This window comes from Pogona vitticeps, chromosome 4, assembly GCF_051106095.1.
Source record: "Pogona vitticeps strain Pit_001003342236 chromosome 4, PviZW2.1, whole genome shotgun sequence".
NCBI classification, from domain to species: Eukaryota; Metazoa; Chordata; class Lepidosauria; order Squamata; family Agamidae; genus Pogona; species Pogona vitticeps.
This window is the reverse complement of record NC_135786.1, coordinates 130,377,366-130,395,621: the sequence shown is the minus strand read 5'-3', so window position 1 is coordinate 130,395,621 and position 18,256 is coordinate 130,377,366. Positions and strand designations below refer to the sequence as shown.

Here is an 18,256-nt window from a genome sequence, read left to right as displayed (position 1 = left end):
TCCCTGGGAACTAGGGTTGCAAACTGGCATTCAGCAGAGCTTTGTGATGCAGAAATCTTTAGCTGAAGCGTTTAATGGCAGGATGATAAGCATGATTGCTAACGAATTGCGGCAGATTGTTACCTTGAAAGAGCTTCAAAAACTGGCAGCCCTGTGATATACAAGTAGAGCTCCATTATGAGCAAGCTTCACATTTCCATACAATCTAATGTATACTTCTTATCTAAACTCCTGTTACTTCTAAATATCCCTTAGTTTAAATTTTTGATCTTAGAATTCTGCTAGTTGATGGCCATCTAGCCCTGTTCAGTGGGGCAGCCATATTTCTAGGTGGAGCATGGGAGGCAAAGTACATGTTGTTGTTATGTGCTGTCAAGTCACCTCCAAATTATCGTAACCCTCTAATGAGCAATCTTCAAAATGTCCTATCTTCAGCTCTTATAAACTCAAACCTATGGTTCCTTTAGGGGGTCAGCTCATCTCGTGTTTGATCTTTCTCTTTCCATGCTGCCTTCTACCTTTCCCAGCATTATTGTCTTTTCCAGAGAATCTTGCCTCCTTGTGATATGACAAAAAAGGACAGCTTCAGCATTTTTGCTTCCAGAGGTAGTTCAGGCTTGATTTGCTCTAGGATCCACTTGTTCATTTTTCTGGCAGTCCAGGGTTTCTGCAAAGCTCTCCTCCCAAACCATATTTCAAACAAATCAATTTTTCCCCTGGTCAGCTTTCTTTTCTGTTCACCTTTCATACCCATACCCAATAACTGGAAATACAAGAGCGTGGATGATCTTGGTCTTTGCCTCCAGTGACACATCCTTGCACTCAATTATCATTTCTAATTCCTTAATTGCTGCCCTTACTAGTCTCAGTCTTCTAATTTCTTGGTTGCAGTCTTCATTTGGATTGGTGATTGAACCAAGTTTTCAAAATTTCTGTTTTAATTTCTTCATTATCAGTGCTAAAATTGGGTAGACCTATAGTCATGATTGTTATCTTCTTAAAGTTCAATTGCAGTCCTGCTTTGAAGAAAGAAGTGCATAATGCCAGACAATTCAACACTCAAACACACAAACACACAAACACGCAAACACACACACACACACACACACACACACACACACACACACACACACACACACACACACACACACACACACACACACACACACACACACACACACACACACACGGACTGGATGTGAGGACTAGAACAGTTGAAGGCAAAGGATGGGTGCATACAGAATATCAAGGGCTTTTGGGGTTTGGTCCAAATTCCGTATTCTGTCTAAATGAGAGAAGAAAAGAGAAGAGGGGAGGGGAGGGGAGGAGAGATCTTTGATACAGAGAAATTACACTGCTAGTGTAAAAGAAGGTTTGCTTTTCTTATTTTCTCTCAGAGCACATGAAGTTGCAAGATTTGTGTCCCTAGCTTATCACTTGAGACTCTTGATACATGGGGCAGTCCTGCCATGGGTCAATCAGAGGCAACCATCTCTGGAAGCAGGAGGCAAGGAGTGGTGACATCCAGGACTCTCCCCACTGAGAGGGTTTTTGCTGCCACTGCTGCCATTTCCTGTTCGTGGTCCGGCTGTGCTTCACTTGGGCTTCATTGTTGTGGTTTCTGTCCTGCCACTCACTTTAGTGGTAGAGGATCCTCCTTTGGCCTCCCTGGCTACCATCACTGCCATGCCTCCCCCTTTCTCCTGGTTGGCTCACGCTGACTCTGACACAAGCTCCTTGGCCAGCATCACTAGAGTTGCACACTGGGTAGTCAGACGACTCTCTTTGCAAAAACACCCGTCCTTCAAAGTGAACAATGCATTCTTAAGTAGATCTGGTCCTCTGCATAGAAACCATGACCAGCTGTTTTGAACTGCTTGTGCTTCTGCAAAGAGGCCTGGAGACCACTAACAGTGATGAGAAGGAGCAGTCAAAAAGTGAGAGGAAGGGGGTAAAGAGGTGTCGAGATACCTACGGGTGAGGTAGGGGCTGCAAAGTAAAAGCTAAGACTGATGGGAGCTGTAGTCCAACAGCTGAAATTTTTTTTACAGTTATGCAAAAGGTGTAACTTTTGGAAGTGAATTGCTGTCAATTAAGGAATCTCCTTAGGTATCATCTGTTCCATGCTGACTTGTGTGATTTAACTTATGGCAGTTTCTTAACTTAAAGCAAGTTGCTGTCAAATGGTATATACCTTTTGCATAGCAGTGCAACAGGATTTCGGGTAATGTCTGAATGATCACAGGTTGCTCACTCCTGTTACAAGTAGAGGTACATGGATGAGTGTGTGTGTAGAATACTAAGACTGAAGGTCTGGTCACAATTAAGACATCGTTAGGGAAGGGATTAAATTTAGAGACAATAGGCATGCCAGAGAAGGCAATGACGTTGTATCTCTTTGTCTTCATTCCAAAGCATGGCTTCTAAGATGGCAAAAAGGCTTCTCCAGTGCTCTTCCCATACTAGAATTAAGACTCCATTTCCAGGTAGACTACTGTGTCAAAAATAACATTATCTGGAAACTGTGGGAAAGATTTCATGTTCTAAATTCACTTGTATATCAGGTTGGTACTAAACATGCCAGAACAGAGCCTGTACTATACAAACAATTCTAGTCATTTTCATTTCGGAAGCAGAAGACAGTAGTTATTGTGGATTAAAGGACAATGGTGGCATATTTTATATGGACTATTAGAATGCAATAGCCCCATACTTACACTACATTAATCACCTTGGCTCAGGTTGGAATTCCATACATAAGTCGCACTGAATGAAAAATACTTCTTTTTGAGTAGAGACAGGTATAAAATTGCATTGCCAAAGGACTGCATACGAGCTTTTAAAAGCAGCAGATTACCTTGAGCAAACTGTTACTTCATTTTGTTTACTGCATCTCTATATCAGAAGGAAGATATGGATCGAGAAAGCGAGCAAGGATTGCTTTGATTCCTGGCTTGTTAGTTAAAGCTGTGGTTAGCAGGGTGTAACGTGAATTTTTCAGCCTCTCTTGCATCTTTGCTGTCAGTTCCAATATTTATTCTTCTTCATGATGAACAATAGCAAAAGATTGCATGGCTATTTTAATCCAGAAGAGACTTAAGAGAAGATCCATGCATTCAGAAAAATTCCAGAGAGCACAGGGGGACACGCATGTACACCCATTTCTCAGCATGCATTAATGTTTGTGCTCTGCTAGCTGATCCAGAATTAGTCGGCAGAATGTAGGGCTCCTCTGTAACTGTGAATATTCATCATGCTAGCCAGAAGAGAAAGCTGAAGCCAGCCCAGAATGAACAAAGACAGGGAAAAAGATAAATCAGACTCTGCATTTTCCTGCCAGCCTGCTTTCCACTATTGTGTCTTCATAATGGCATTGTTTTCCACTAACCCTTAAGAAGTCCCATTCATAGCAGATTCTGGTGATGGCTTGAACAGTAGAGTTGCCAAGAAAATTTCACTCGAGTTACACTTCAGGTAAAAGCACTTAGCTGCGTAGCTTCGTAAAAGAACAAGGTGCCAAAATCCCTACAGAAGAAGAGAGCAAGCAGTGAGTGAAAAGGTGGGTGGGGCTTCATGTGAAAAAGCTTCTGTCGGGGCACGCAAATATACATAAAAGTCTTTCAAACATCACTGTCATGGGAAGCAGAGTCTACCTGGTAGAGCCTGTACAGCTTCTCTCCTTGAAATGCTCTTGCATTTACAAAGGCTTCCCTTCTTACGACAAAGATTTATTAAAGCAAGGGAAGGGAGAGACATGAGGCAAAGGCAAAACATGGTGCTTTATAATTTAGCCTTTATTATGCAGAGTGAGCCTCCACCTGTTCCTTGGAAATGACAGATTGTAAGTACATGGCTGTGTGGAGAGACAAGAGCATGTACACACTGTGAACGCCTCTCCCCCTTCCCTCCAAGCCCTGTCAGTAAGAGGAGGATGAAGAAACTCTTCAATCTGGTGTTGCTGCTGCCATAGTACTGAACTGCTGCCTGAGTGACACATTGCTTTGTGCTCAATACGTAGACATCCTGTCTGCCTGTTGAGACATCTCAGTTTTGGGCTATTTTTACCTGTCACTCTGTATTGTCGGCTTCTCTCTACTTCCGCTTCATTTAAAATGGATTACAAGCAAAAACCATTCTCCACTCAATAAGGTTACAGAGGTTGCACTTCAAACAAGAGCATCTTTATAATCAGGGCAGGTATTATGTTTGTAAAGAAAACATCACAATTCTCTGCCAAGGAAATGTCTTTGGGCAGAATCCAGCAAGGGGTTATGCACCCACCTTGCTGAAACAAAAGAACAACAGCACAAGCTCAGATGCTCTAAAATTATGCCAAATAGTCTCAAGGCTCAAAATAGTATCTGCTTAAAACTGGCATATTTTAAGATATTTCATATTTTAAATTATATTTTACTTTTTCAGAATGACCAAAATTAAGTGAATTGCATGCCACAAGTTACTTTTTTGATGAGAATAATCGTTGCACATCAATGTTTGGATGACATATATATCCACAGCTTTTTTCCCAATTAAATTATGCAAATTGACACATTGGCTCAAATCCTGTTGCTTGGTGTAGTAAGTTGAAACCAGAGAAGCCTCCTTTGAGTCAATGGAACTTATAGAGGAGTTGATTCACCAAATTTCCACTGAGTCAGTCAGCCTACTCTAGTGGGACTTATTATGCTAAGCAATAGGATTTCAGCTACTATGTTAAAATTGGCTTTTCCACCCCACTTTGTATATTCTAGTCTGAACTCCCAGTTGGATGTCTGATGTGATGTAACTATTAACTCATTGTTGTAATTGTTATAGCAGAGGATGCTAGCCATCATCCGTCCTTACACATGGGAGGAGGACTGTGTAAAAATGTATCTTATAGTACTATCCATATAGGCTGCCCACTCACCATAGCACAGCTGGGCTTGGTGGCACACTTCCTTTCCTTTGGCACATCCTTCAGGATGGTAAGTAGGTAGGTTAGGATGCTGTAACTAATGACAGAGTGGGCAAGGCACAGACTGTGGGTTGCTTGCAGTCTGAAATCTACTCATCTCTATTTTGGCAAGCCCCTAAGACTACTCTGCCTACTCTCACAATTTTTATTCATTTATTTTTAATATAAACAAAGAGAATCACACTCCTGGAGGTCTCCAAGGAGACCACGATTCTTCTTTGAAATAAGGTGTGTGGTTCCTGTGTGCCTTATTATAAATGAAAAACACATTTTCTGGCAAACTGAAGTTGGTCACTTTCACTTGTACTTGTTGCAGCAAAGGGCACCAGCCAACGTCCGTTCCTACACATTATCAGGTCCTGAACGAAAGAGGAGGAGGGCTTGTCAGCAAAGGGGGAATGATGGCCCAGGAAGTTGGTAGCAGCTTTGCCTACAAACTGTAGGTTCACTGGATTTTCATAGCATCTCCCATCCTGGGTCACTGCTCATTTCTCCCCTGCTGAACAAATGCATACAAATATCTACAGAAGCCTGAGGACAAATAGTTCCTTGGCATTAGTGGTCTGCTTCCCATCTCCAGATTTAACAATAGATCAAACTGACATAATGAGAAAACAAAGCCAAGATTGACTGTCCTGTGGGTGCAGTAAGACCGCTGCTGTTTTCCCCCCCCCCCTTTCACCCTCCCTCTCTATATAGCAAGTAGGTAGTGTGACTGCTCATATTTGCTAGATGAAAAGAAGACAAACTTACCACATAAACACTAGGGTGGAGTGGATCACCCTCAATGGCTTGCCAGCAAGCAACAACTAATAGTACACCTGGTCCCACCTTGCTGATAAATTCAAAGCACCCTTTTTCTGAGGTGATCCTGAGATTTAGTAACCTATTACTAACTATTGCACAGAACAAGCAGTGGTGGCTGATGGCTTTCTGTTTCTGTTTGTCACCTTCTCATTTACCACATCATCCTGATCCGTTTCAGACACAGAAATGAAGAAGCTATGGATCTAGGTCAGAGTTGCTGTTGCCAGTTAGGGAGGTTGTGGACAAAGGCACTATTATCTGACAGACAGAGTTCATTTAGTATTCAGAACGTAACAGTTTCCATTTTGTACAACAGGAGAGAGAATTGAATCATGATTTGTATTAGGCCAAGAAACATAACATTCAGATGTCTGATTTATTATCCCAATTTTGCAAGAGGGATAATGGAAGTAAGAAGGATACACAGTCCCCAGTCAGAAATATTTAATTAAGTTAAAGAAAAGGGCCAAAGATATATGACAGAGTCTTGTGTATTAAAAGACATTTCTGGAATACTGGAGTTACCAGAAAAGCAAGCATTAGCAAAGTCAAGTCAGCTTTATATATTGCTTGTACTATATAAAAACAAAACATTAGATGACAGATATGAAGAACATGGAGAAGAAAGATAATTCACAATGAAGTACACAAACTAAACTTTATTGTATGCCCTAACAAAATATAAACTAATAATCTTGTTTTCAATATTGAAAATGTATAGATAGACATATATTTTCACCATGCAGATCATATTAATCATATAGTAATAAAGTCTGCTTTTTTAAAAAAATTGCTCGTGCCAAACAACAAAAGAAACATGTCACACTTCCCTGTTAAGATACAGCAATCTGAACAAATTTCTTTGCAGCCCATATAAAATAAATAACTGACCTACTCATTAGGCAAACTGCTGTACAATACAATGCTTTGCTTGGATGTATACTGCATGCTCAACAGATCTCACTCTTTTGACACTATGTTTAGGATGGAAGCTTTAAGGCTAAAACATGCAATGTATTAAAATTGCAATCTTGGTGGATGGATTTATCTCAGCGGGACTTATTTATCAGTAGGCACGCAGATTGCACTGTCACTGTGTGAATAGGTTTGTTTTTACTGTTATTTAAATCACATTAATGGAGGGTGTGTGTGTGTGTGTGTGTGTGTGTGTGTGTGTGTGTGTGTGTGTGTGTGTGTGTGTGTGTGTGTGTGTGTGTGTGTGTGTGTGTGTGTGTGTGTGTGTGTAAAAAGCTAGAGCTACAAAAATTATGTAGAAGCAGAGGAGTTAGTCTTTCCCCTGGAAGTTGTTATTTGTGTTTGCCATGGTTCTGCTCTCTACAGCCTCTGCTCCATAACATAACAAAACAAAGACATATTAGGTGCATTCCTACATTTAACATCTCTCTTCTTGCCCTTCATGCTGCAGGACCAGGACTTCAGGTTATCATGACAAAGGGCCTTTAATGCTGTGAAAGGGATTTCTTGATATGACTTGCCCCTCAATAGACTGGCTAAATACCCCAACACCACCCTGTGTCTGCCATAGGAACTTTCTTCAGCAGGGCAGGTGGTTGCATTCTCATTTTCTCAAACATTTGCAGTTTCAAACCACTTATTTCAAAGAAAGCACCATTAATCTTCATGAGGGATAGCAGAGCGAATGTGACAGAAAGTGCAACTAGTTTGATGTAGCCATCCATGAACTAGGTCCCACTTTGGCAGGTACATGAAGGCAATGCTCATTAAATATGAAATTAGACACATATCTATACTGTAAGTTCTTAGAGACACAGAAAATGTCTGTTAGTATGAATTTGAGTTACGAGAAAGAAGATTGGGCCTAAACATTAGGAAGAACTTCTTGACAGTAACAGCAATCAGTGGACTGGCCTGCTTTGGAAAATGGTGGACTCTCATTCATTGGATGTTCTTAAACAGAGGTTAGTTCTGTCCAGGATGCTTTAGTTGCGGATTTCCTGCTTTGGCAAGAAGTTGAATTTAGTGACTCCCAAGGTCTCTCCCAGCATTACAGTTCTATGATTCTATGCATGTCATGTCCCAGTTACATAGTATGGATGTACTAAAACATTTCCAGTTTTTCCATTCACTCAAGTCACCGCCCCAAATCATGTTAAATTTGGCATCTGCTGTCATGACCAGATAATCTAGCATGCGATCCCTTGTTCCTTTCATCTTCCAATGTTTTTAAAGAGCACAAAGCATATAATATTTCTCTTCAAATTAGAAAATATGACCTGTCTCTGTGGAAAATCCTATGTGTGATCTGACCCTTATTTAAGATGAGCCAAAGTGCATGGTTACACTATAAGGAGCAGGCTCACTCTTGCGTGATGCTGCCGTAAGATGTTAATGTTTGCATTTCCTTCTTCTAGACCCTGAAGGTGGCGAGGTGTCCCCTCCGGTCGGAGCTGGTGTGAACAGCAACAGCTGGACCTTTAAATACGGACCTGGCAATTCCAAGCAGCCTGGCCCCGGTGAGTTGCCAGACAAATTCATTATCCCAGGATCTCCCGCAATCATCTCCATTCGTCAGGATCCGCCAAACAGCCAAACTGACAAAAGTGACTTCATAACTTTTGGCAAGAAGGAAGAGACCAAGAAAAAGAAGAAAAAGAAGAAGGGAAACAAGGCTCAGGAGAAAAAAGAAAAGGGCAACAGCACCACTGACAACAGTGACCAGTGAGCAGTTTATACCGAACAGTCTACTTAGCCAATTTTTGTAATCTTGGAAGATCTCTCCTATGTAGCAACTCCCAGCTTCTTCCTACTGTTAACCAATTTCCTGTATGTGCAAGACTTCAAAAAAAATAATCTGCAGGGAATTCACCATGTCTGTCTAGATTGCTTAACAGGTTTTGTCTTGAAAGCTTTATTAAGCCTGGTGTTAACTCTTTTTTTTCTCCACTCTGGCTTGTTTTCAGAATTTAAAAAGCAGACACAAGTTTCTTTTCTCGTACGCTGAAAAGGAGACTCTTCGCAATACAGCCAGTGCGAGGTTGGACTCTTTGCATTGTGGTTCCTGTGATCCTGTCCTGATGACACTTACGTGGGTGGGGGGGTGGGGGTGGGGTGAGGCAGAGGCGAGTTAAACGTTTTCGGTATTGTGCACCCTGTACCCGATTGGAAACTCTTGTGTGCTGATTAAATGGCTAGGTGATGCAAGATCAGATTCATAGGATGCAAAAGCGGTTTGTTAAAACACAAACAACCTTTCTTGCAAATTAATTGTGCAATGCTGTGTAGCCTGGAGAACTACTTTGAAATTTGCAATTAGATTTTTCATACTCCATCAAATCTAGTGTGTAGTATGTTGGAGCTTTTATATATTTTATATACACACTCCAGGAAAAAAAAAGACTCACTTGGACAAGTCTTACAAGATACTATGAAGTATAGCTTCTTTCCAAGCCATTGGCCATATTGCCACATATTCTCCTAGCAAGGATGTCCCTCAGGGAACGTCTGCATGGCAACTTCCCACACTCTTGGCTCAGTACTTTACTGAGGTGTGTGGGAAATCCTCTTTTGAAGGAAAAAAAAATAGTGCAACAGGAACTTTGTGGGATTGGGGATTCCCTTGCTCACATCTGGTATTCAGCTGTGTAGACAGAACTGGTCATGCAACCCAGACCTTGGCATGCATGTACTGCAGGGAGTGGGATGTCAATCAAAGGTGCACCCGATGCCTTTTGAAACCACTGTGCAGACATGCCCTCAGAGTTTAACAAGGGAAAGAAGGGCTGACATCTCAGGAATGTAACTGACTGTGATGTTTCCTTTATGTCCTTGTTTCCACTCTATTTAACATTCTTTTGCACATAACGTCTCTGAAAAGGTCAGAGTATTTTCCATATAACACATATGCAAAAGTACAGACAAAAAAAATAATGACAAAGAAAAAAAAATAAGAAACCTGATCTATGCTATTTGTGATTTGATATCTTTATTTATAAAGGGAATATAGCTGTAAATGAAGAAGAAGTAGGATGTCCTTTAACCCCAAATGAAGTAAATTTACAGCCATTAGAAAATATAACTGCTGCTATTAAAGTGCTTTAGAAAAAAAAATGCCTGAAAACATCTGTATTATATCTGCCAATCACAGCTTTATTCTGTCAGATCACTGATTTGGGGGAGGGGGGGTCTGCCTCTTGCATGCATTAAGAAATACAAGATTTTTCTCTTTCTCTTTTTGCATTTCTTATTCTGCACTTTGAGTACACAACATTTGTAAACAAATCTTCATCCGAGGAAGCTGAAGTAAACCCTTTCTCTCACGAGCAGACCTACTAACCTGCTAGCTCTGTGCAGTGTCTTCGTGTAATGATCTCCCACATGACCTCCTTGGGTTTAGTTGGACTTCTCTTGAATTTCTGACCCTACAACTGACTATCACTCATTATGTAAAACTCAAGTACTGTATGTATGCTATATGCTCTTATAAGTATCCTGAAATATTTATTCTGTGCTTGTGTATGTGAATGTCAATGAAATTATTATCTAGCGTGGACATTAAGCTTTACTGTTGAATGTAAATCCATTATTATTAATTTTTTTTGTACGCTTGTGAACACGTGGAGTAGTGTTAATATTTTTAAGCACTGTTAGTTACCAGTTTTTGTGTATGAATTGAAACACAAGTAAAATATCTTTCTTTAATCAAGCATTTAGTAAATCACAGGATATTATTTCAGAAGTGGGGAGTTATGAAGTGAAGAAATTTTGGCTCCTGGTAAATGCACAGCTGATATACAGACTGTACTGAACTAAAACCATTATGTGTGTGTGACAGCAGATGGTATGTGAGGGAATGCTATAATATGATTTAACTATGGTTTTCCTCCACAGAATAAAGCTGGGATCCAAAGTATACCTTTTAAATATTCCCACATACCAAGAACGATACCAATTTTGTTCCTCTCCACAGACTATAATTGCCACCATTTTGTTCTGCTTCTTTCAAAGATTTTTGAAAATTATGGGAGAATCATCATTCTTGAGATCTCAGCCCTCACTCTGCCTGCTCCTCACTGGCTGCCTCTTTCAACTCTATAAAGGTTAGGTCCGCAATCCCATATAATCTTAGCAGGGAATAATCCTTACTGAACACTTATTTCTAAGTAAATGTTTCTGTGATTGGGCTGTAAACCTCTGAAGATGATGGGGTGGATGAGGTGGGAGAGGGGAAGTTAAGAGATGCCTGTCTCCAGGAACAGTAAAAACAGTCTGGAGTTGTTGGATGGAATTTGAGTTCCTGTGAATCTGTGGTAACAATACCTAGCACTATTGGGGTATTAAACATTTAAGATGTGTGCTTAAAACAAGAACAATGGAAACAAGAGAAAGCCTATTATGGCTAGGTCCCTAGTACAACATTCCCCAGCAATTCCATGGTTGAGCAGGGAGAGTGGGATTCAGGCAGTGATCCTCTGTATGGACACTGAGTGTGTATATTTTTTATCTATGGAGTGCTGGAAGGTCTGTCAAATGGGGTGGGATATGAGAAGCTTCCACTGATCTTTGTTTTTATGGTTGTCTTCTATTGCACTCTGCCCTACCCTCCCTGTTGATGCTACCCCAAAGTTGCTTTGAAAAGACAAAGGAATCTCTGACATAGGAGTCAAAGGAGTCTCTTACAGAGTGCCTAGAGCTTACCAGTTTTACTACATTTCCCAGAACCCCCCAAGAAATATACCCTGAGGCCATACTAGCTGGGGGATTTTGGGGGCTGTACTGTCCCTTCCCCCAGAATCCAAACTCTATGATTGCCAAGAGCTGTAACAGAAAAGGAAGATTCGGGACCTTGTGGCTCTCAAATACTAATTTATAGCTCTTATTGTCCTATCAATGAAATCTTGGTGGTGCAGAACAATTCTTAAAAGTTTTAATGTTCATTCAATATTTGACCAAAGAGAACATTATGGAACCTTGTAGAGTGTTTTAATATGATACCAAGTTTTCTGAACATTCCATTCAATAGGCTCCTCCTATGTTTGAGTTTTGTGTACTAAAGTTGTACTTCTCAAAAAATGTAATATGGAAAAGCCTCACAGATGTTACTGAGATTGCTGGTCATAAGAAGTTTGAAAAATTTAGACTGCCCCCTTTATTTCTATCATGTTTGGTTGGGAATAGGTTCCATTCAGCTCCCAAGAATGTCAGTTTGGAACTGGATAAGAGAATAAGGTTCTTTCAAAGCAAAGTAAAAGAAAAGAAAGCAAAGAAAAACAGTTTCAAAAGCCAATGTTGTGCCCTGCTGATCCATGCTGTTCTAACAAGAAATCTCTCTTACCACATGTTCAAGTATATCTTTGCCATAACTATACCGTGAAACGTTTTCTCAGATTAATTTCAATGCACATTAAAGGAAATGTGATCCCTTCCAATTAATTTTTCATATGTCTTAGTCTTCAAAACCAAGGTCCAGATTTAATAGTCAACCATTTCAAGAATACATTCTTGTTTATATAATGTCTTTACTCTTATATTTTGGTGGAATGCAGTGTGGCTATTTAAGGAATTTTAAAGCATGGTAACATACACAAGTGGTGTTCTTGATGTTACAAAGTCATTCCTGTATACTGATTTGTATTACTTGTAACAAAACAATGAAATCTGGGAATTATTCAACATACCTATACTATATTTCCTCCATACCTGAAGAAGGAATAATATTAGTGCTGTGAACCTCTACAAATACATCTGTGATGGAGCATTCATTTCTATCTCTTACTGTATTATGTGCAATTGTTTCCATAAAATAATCACAGAGATCCTATAGAATGAATTCATTTATTCATCTTAATCTTGTTTGTAGTGTTACGGGTCTAGTAGGAGAAGGCTAGAGTGCAAGTGGAGAAGAAACCTGACAGATTATAATTGAAAAGTTGTCAGGATCGCAACTAACCTTTACCTTGCCAGGGTGAGGGCTGCCAGTCGAGCTCACCTCGCTGACCGGATAAGCGAAGCTTCAAATCAGCAGGTGGAACTTTTCCATATCATTTGCAATCTATCCAGAATTGGTCTAAGTGATAGGCCTCCTACTAATATTTCACCTGATCAATTTGCAGCATTTTAAAAATCTAAAGTGGAGGCCATCCACTCTCTCCAAACCCTCTCTCCTTTTTTGAACACGGTAGATTGAGCAAAGACACCCAGCACTCTGCCTTGCCCAATGAGACTCAATCTCTTTCAGCCTGTGACACCAGATATGGTGGACAAAGCACGTGACCGCTGTCGTGCCACCACCTCCTCCCTTGACGCTTGCCTGGCCTGGCTAATCAAAGCAGCCAGGCCTCTAACAACTGAATGGGCCACGGCAAGGAGGAGGAGACCCATGAGGCCCATTAGGAAGAAACCAAGTTTGGCAGCAGACAACATTGGCAATTATAGGCCCGTCACCAATGTTTCTTTCCTCAGCAAAGTGGTAGAGAGGGTGGTGGCTGACCAGCTCCAGGCCCTTTTGGATGAAACCAATGCCCTGGATCCATTTTAGTCGGGCTTCAGGCTGTGCCACAGTACAAAAATGGCATTGGTCACCTTGTTTGATGACCTGTTGATGGAGGCCGACAGAGGCAAAATGTCTCTGTTGGTCCTTCTTGACATCTCAGTCACCTTTGATACCGTCAACCACGGTATCCACCTGGGGAGGCTCTCCAAGCTGGGAATTGGTGGCCTGGCTCTGATCCTTCTTGGAGGACCGTCCCCAGAGATTACAGCTTGGGGAAAGTGTACCGGCTTGGTAGAATCTTAATTGTGGGGTCCTGCAGAGCTTGCTTATCTCCCCAATGCTGTTTAATATCTACATGAGGCCACTGGGTCAGGTCATCAGGGGGTGATGGGCTTCGTGTCATCAGTATGCTGGTGACACCCAGCTCTACATCTCCTTTTCTCCAACATCAAGGGATGCTGTTTCGTCCCTTCAGCGCTATCTGAAGGCCATATTGAAATGGATGCAGGTGAATGGTCTGAGGCTGAACTCAGACAAGACGGAGGTCCTGGGGGTGGGAGGCCCCGACGTTGGTGGTTTCAGAAACTCCCTCTCCTTTGGAAGGGTGATTGTCATCATAAAGAGGGGTTCACAGCTTGGGAGTCCACCTAGATCCAGCACTTACCATGGAAACCCAGGTAGCATCAGTGGTCCGCACCACCTACTTCCATCTTCAGCAAATTGCCCAGCTGCATTCCTCTTTTGATGTGGGGGACCTCACCACTCTGGTGGGGTCCCGAGATTAGATTCTAGTCTCCAGATTAGACTACTGTAATGCACTCTACATGGGGCTACCTTTGAGGTTGATGTGAGAGCTTCAAATGGCACAGAACGCAGTGGCCAGACTTCTTCCTGGGGTGAGAAAACATCAACATATCTCCCCTACTCTGGCTGCCTTACATTGGCTCCCCTTTCATTTCCACATTGATTTCAAAGTACTAATGATGACATATAAAGCCCTAAATGGTTTAGGACCGCAATATCTGGTGTAACACCTCCTCCCGCTTAGCTCTACCCGAATCACTCACTTTAGTCAAGATGGGCGGCTGAGGGGCCTAATGCTAAGAGAGGCCCAGGGAGAAAGAACAAGAAAGTGGGCCTTCTCAACAGTGGCTCCTCGCCTCTGGAACAATCTCCCCCCAGAAATTTGTCTGGTTCCCTCGCTGGGCGTTTTAAAGAGCCAACTGAAGACCTGGCTCTTTCGGCAGGCCTTCCTTCCTGTCAATACCTAATTTATTTCACCATCTTCAATTATATTAATGTTATTATTTTATTTTATTTATTTTATTATTCTTAGAGAGTTGTTAGCTGCCCAGAGTAGACTTCGGTCTAGATGGACAGGGTACTAAATAAATAAATAAATAAATAAATAAATAAATAAATAAATAAATAAGTAAACAAACAAACAAACAAACGAACGAACGAACGAACGAACGAACGAACGAAAGAACGAACGAACGAACGAACGAACGAACGAACGAACGAACGAACGAACGAACGAACGAACAAACAAACAAACAAACAAACAAACAAACAAACAAACAAACAAACAAACAAATAAATAAATAAATAAATAAATAAATGTAGTATTCATAGTACAATCTTGGTTAGGTTGAGATTCAGAAAAAAGATCTCTGAACAATATGCATTAGAAGCATTTGGATGATTTTGTTTTACTTTATTCAAACTCTCTCCTTTACTCCCAAAAACTAAAGCAGCAAATAAATGTCTCTTTCCCCCATTATATCATCACAAAACCCATGTGAAAATTGCTGAGAAGTGGTGACTAGCCCTAGGCCATACAGTGAAATTCATGGCTTAGTGACATTTGAACCCAAGAGTCTCTGATCTAATTGAACACTATATTTGGATGTTTAATCTGGAAAGCATGGGCCTGAAAGAGTTGTGGTAACATGGAGATTTGTTCAGGCCCCATCTTCCATATCATGACCCGTCCAAAGATCTTGGTGTGTTCAGCACAAAGCTCTGCATAGACACCATAAGCATGTTTAACTGAGTGCATTTACAGCATTTGTGTGCTTGGCAACTCCGATAACGAAATGCTACGCATGGCAACTACAGGAGTCCAGATGGGATGGGGATATGGAGGTGCCGCTTAGATGCACACTCCCATTTTTGCCACCTTTTCAGTCATACACACCTTCAGACTGGGGGCCTGACTAAGGCTTGTAACCATCAAATCAGACTAGGTCAGTGGCTGTATTTAGTTATGTGGATAAGAAAACTACACCCATACAGTCACTTCAGTAAACACTCTTTGTGGAAAGTCATATTTAACAAAAATGTTAAATGTTACTAGTGTACAACTGGATGGCAAACAGGCTTATTCCAATGGCAAATATGATCTGAAATATTAATCAGGCTAACCTCGTTGTGACTGCAACATTCCTAAAACTTCTTCAGCCATTCCCTGAAGCACGTTGTGTAATTATGAAGGCAGCCAGGAATATGGACTCAAGTCCTGCCCTCCTGAAGGAGGAGATCTGCAAAAGCAATGGAACTACAGTAGTTGATCCATCATGTGGAGCCCTCTTTGGTGACAGTCTAAAGAGAGCTCCACTCTGCCTTTTGATCTGTCATTTGCCAGTTCCGTTTTGAGAAAGATGCTAACTGAGAATGGCGACAGAGGAAGCCTGTCTCACCACCTGTTTGTAAGAAGAGAAAGTCAGTGCTATTGGGCCCACACACAAATAAAAAAATAAAGATACAGTGGTGCCTCGCTAGACAGTTACCCCGCATGACAGGTTTTTTTTGCTAGACATTGGCTTTTTGTGATCGCTATAGCGATTCGCAAAACAGTGATTCCTATGGGGGAATTTCACTGGACAATGTTTGGTCCTTGCTTCGCAAACCAATTTTCGCTAGATGACAATTTTGACAGCTCTCTCCGTGCTCGCAAACAGATGTTTTCGGGACCTAAGCTTTGCAAGACAGCAATTTAAACAGCTGATCGGCGGTTTGCAAAGCAGCTTTCCTATGGCCGATCTTCGCTACACAATGATGATTCTTCCCCATTGGAACGCATTAAACAGGTTTCAATGCATTCCAATGGGGAAATGCTTTTCGCTAGACAATGATTTTGCTAAACAGCGATTTCAGTGGAACGGATTATCATCGTCTAGTGAGGCACCACTGTAATGGCACGGGAAGCCCTACCCAGGGCTACCCATAGTGCCAGACTGAATGCCATTGACCTACATGTGATCAGCATTAGCCACAATGGATGCTCCATCATGCCAAGTGCCGATATCAGACCTTCTTAGATATCACACATCCACACATACACCAAACAGCCTAAAATTCAAAGGATTCATTTGAAAACTAAGGGGAAAGTAAAAAATCATTTTCTTCACTGACTGTGTAATAAAACAGTAGCAATCATTATTAGAAGATTCAAAGAGAAATTGAACAACTGCGTGATTCATTTGAATCCCAAGTCAGCACTAGCAACATGCTATTAACCTCATACTGCTTTTAAACCCATTATTTTTATAGCAGTGGGATGGGAAGTCTTCATTCAGTCTTAGGTTTTCTTTGTTTCTGCACACCTGAAATGGGCCATCTTTTCCAACCACTAACAAAGATAATGCATATCTTACACTTAGCTTGTGGCTCTCTGTGTCCGGGAGTGGGTATGTGCGGCACTCAGACCTTTAGATGTTGCCCATACCAAGACCAAAGGGAATGCAACCTGCTTCACAAACCACAGAGAAAACATTTATCTTCCAAATGGAAGGCAGCAAAACTGCTCATATGGATTGTTGTCTTAATGGACTCCTGGGCCAGAGAGCCCCTGTTGTTTGCTTTACTGACAGATGTATTATTAAACTAATTTGAGCAACAACCTTGTTTTGCAAACAAAGCATAATTTTCTATGGTAATGCAACATGTTCATGCCGTGTGTTGGTTAAGACACTGGCAGTACAGAAAACACACTGAATGTACACATCATGCTCTGGTCATGAATGTCTTTCTATAAAGAGAGTCCCATCAAATACACTAGAAATAAATCAATAAGCAAGGGGCTATAGTTATCACTTCACTGTTGCATTTCACAAAGTCACGTGCCTTTCAAACCAGATCGTTATTAATGATGCAGTATATATTGATCACATGGAAAACCTCAGCAAACAAGTTCATGTTGAAATAATTAGTGCCATAAGATATGCACAGGATTTGCATGGACTTCCTATAACATCAATAGATTTTATTTTCAGTAGCCTGTTTGGTTGGTTGCATGAAGTGCAATCCTCATCTGCAGGGCCCATGCCAGACGTGAAAATGTGCTGGGCAATATGCTCCCCAATAACACCTGGGATTTTCCCCTTTCATGGGGGGGGTTTAAATATGGTGGCAACTCCTTCAGCACTTCACCCGGTGGCCAAAATTCTATTAGTGTTCACATAAAGTTAGTGGAGTCTGCCACTGTTAACTAACTAGGTGCCAGGCTGTATCGTGGTTGTGTGCCTGGCCACATCCCCCAGTTACACGGTTGAGATGTGGTCTGGCACCTATTCAATTACCCATAATTAGCTAAGGCCAATTGTGCTAATCTTACAAGCACCAATATGATTCTGGCCATATTCTGGCTAGTTATTCCAAGTGGCCAGCAGCAGGAATAAGTGAGAAGAAGCAGTAGTACTGAGCCTACAAGAGAGAAATAAAGGCAGGGGCACCAGGGTAAGCTTCACCCAACACTCCCATTTTCAGTGCCAGGCTGAATACCATGCATGAAGCATTACCCACAGTGAACTCTTTGAGATCCATGGGCCTTGCCCTCTGCCCCATTGTGCCAAGTGCTCATACCAGACCCGCTCAGGCACCATATTTCCACACACACCTGGACAGAACACCATGAAATGAAAACAGTCACAGAAGGCCTGTGATTTTAATTTACAGAACTCAGATTTCAATAGGTTAAGAACTCAGACCATGATAGGTTTCAGGTAGCAGTCTGCCTA

The 18,256-nt window shown here is 41.4% G+C and overlaps 1 protein-coding gene across 21 annotated transcripts in view; it reads left to right on the top strand.

The window, feature by feature from the left end:
• The window catches only part of LOC110082095 (protocadherin alpha-C2), a 239,021-nt gene extending 228,573 nt beyond the window's left edge, over positions 1-10,448 (top strand). For 12 of the 21 annotated variants that reach the window (XM_078392494.1, XM_078392495.1, XM_020799382.3 and 9 more), the window contains one exon: positions 8,158-9,853. In XM_078392494.1, coding sequence (XP_078248620.1) covers positions 8,158-8,468 — 311 coding nt within the window. In that variant the 3' untranslated portion in view covers positions 8,469-9,853. Of the gene's footprint in view, positions 1-8,157 lie in introns of all 21 variants that reach the window. The other 9 variants (XM_078392503.1, XM_078392498.1, XM_078392500.1 and 6 more) reach the window with 3 other exon arrangements.
• The last annotated feature ends 7,808 nt before the right edge of the window (positions 10,449-18,256 follow it).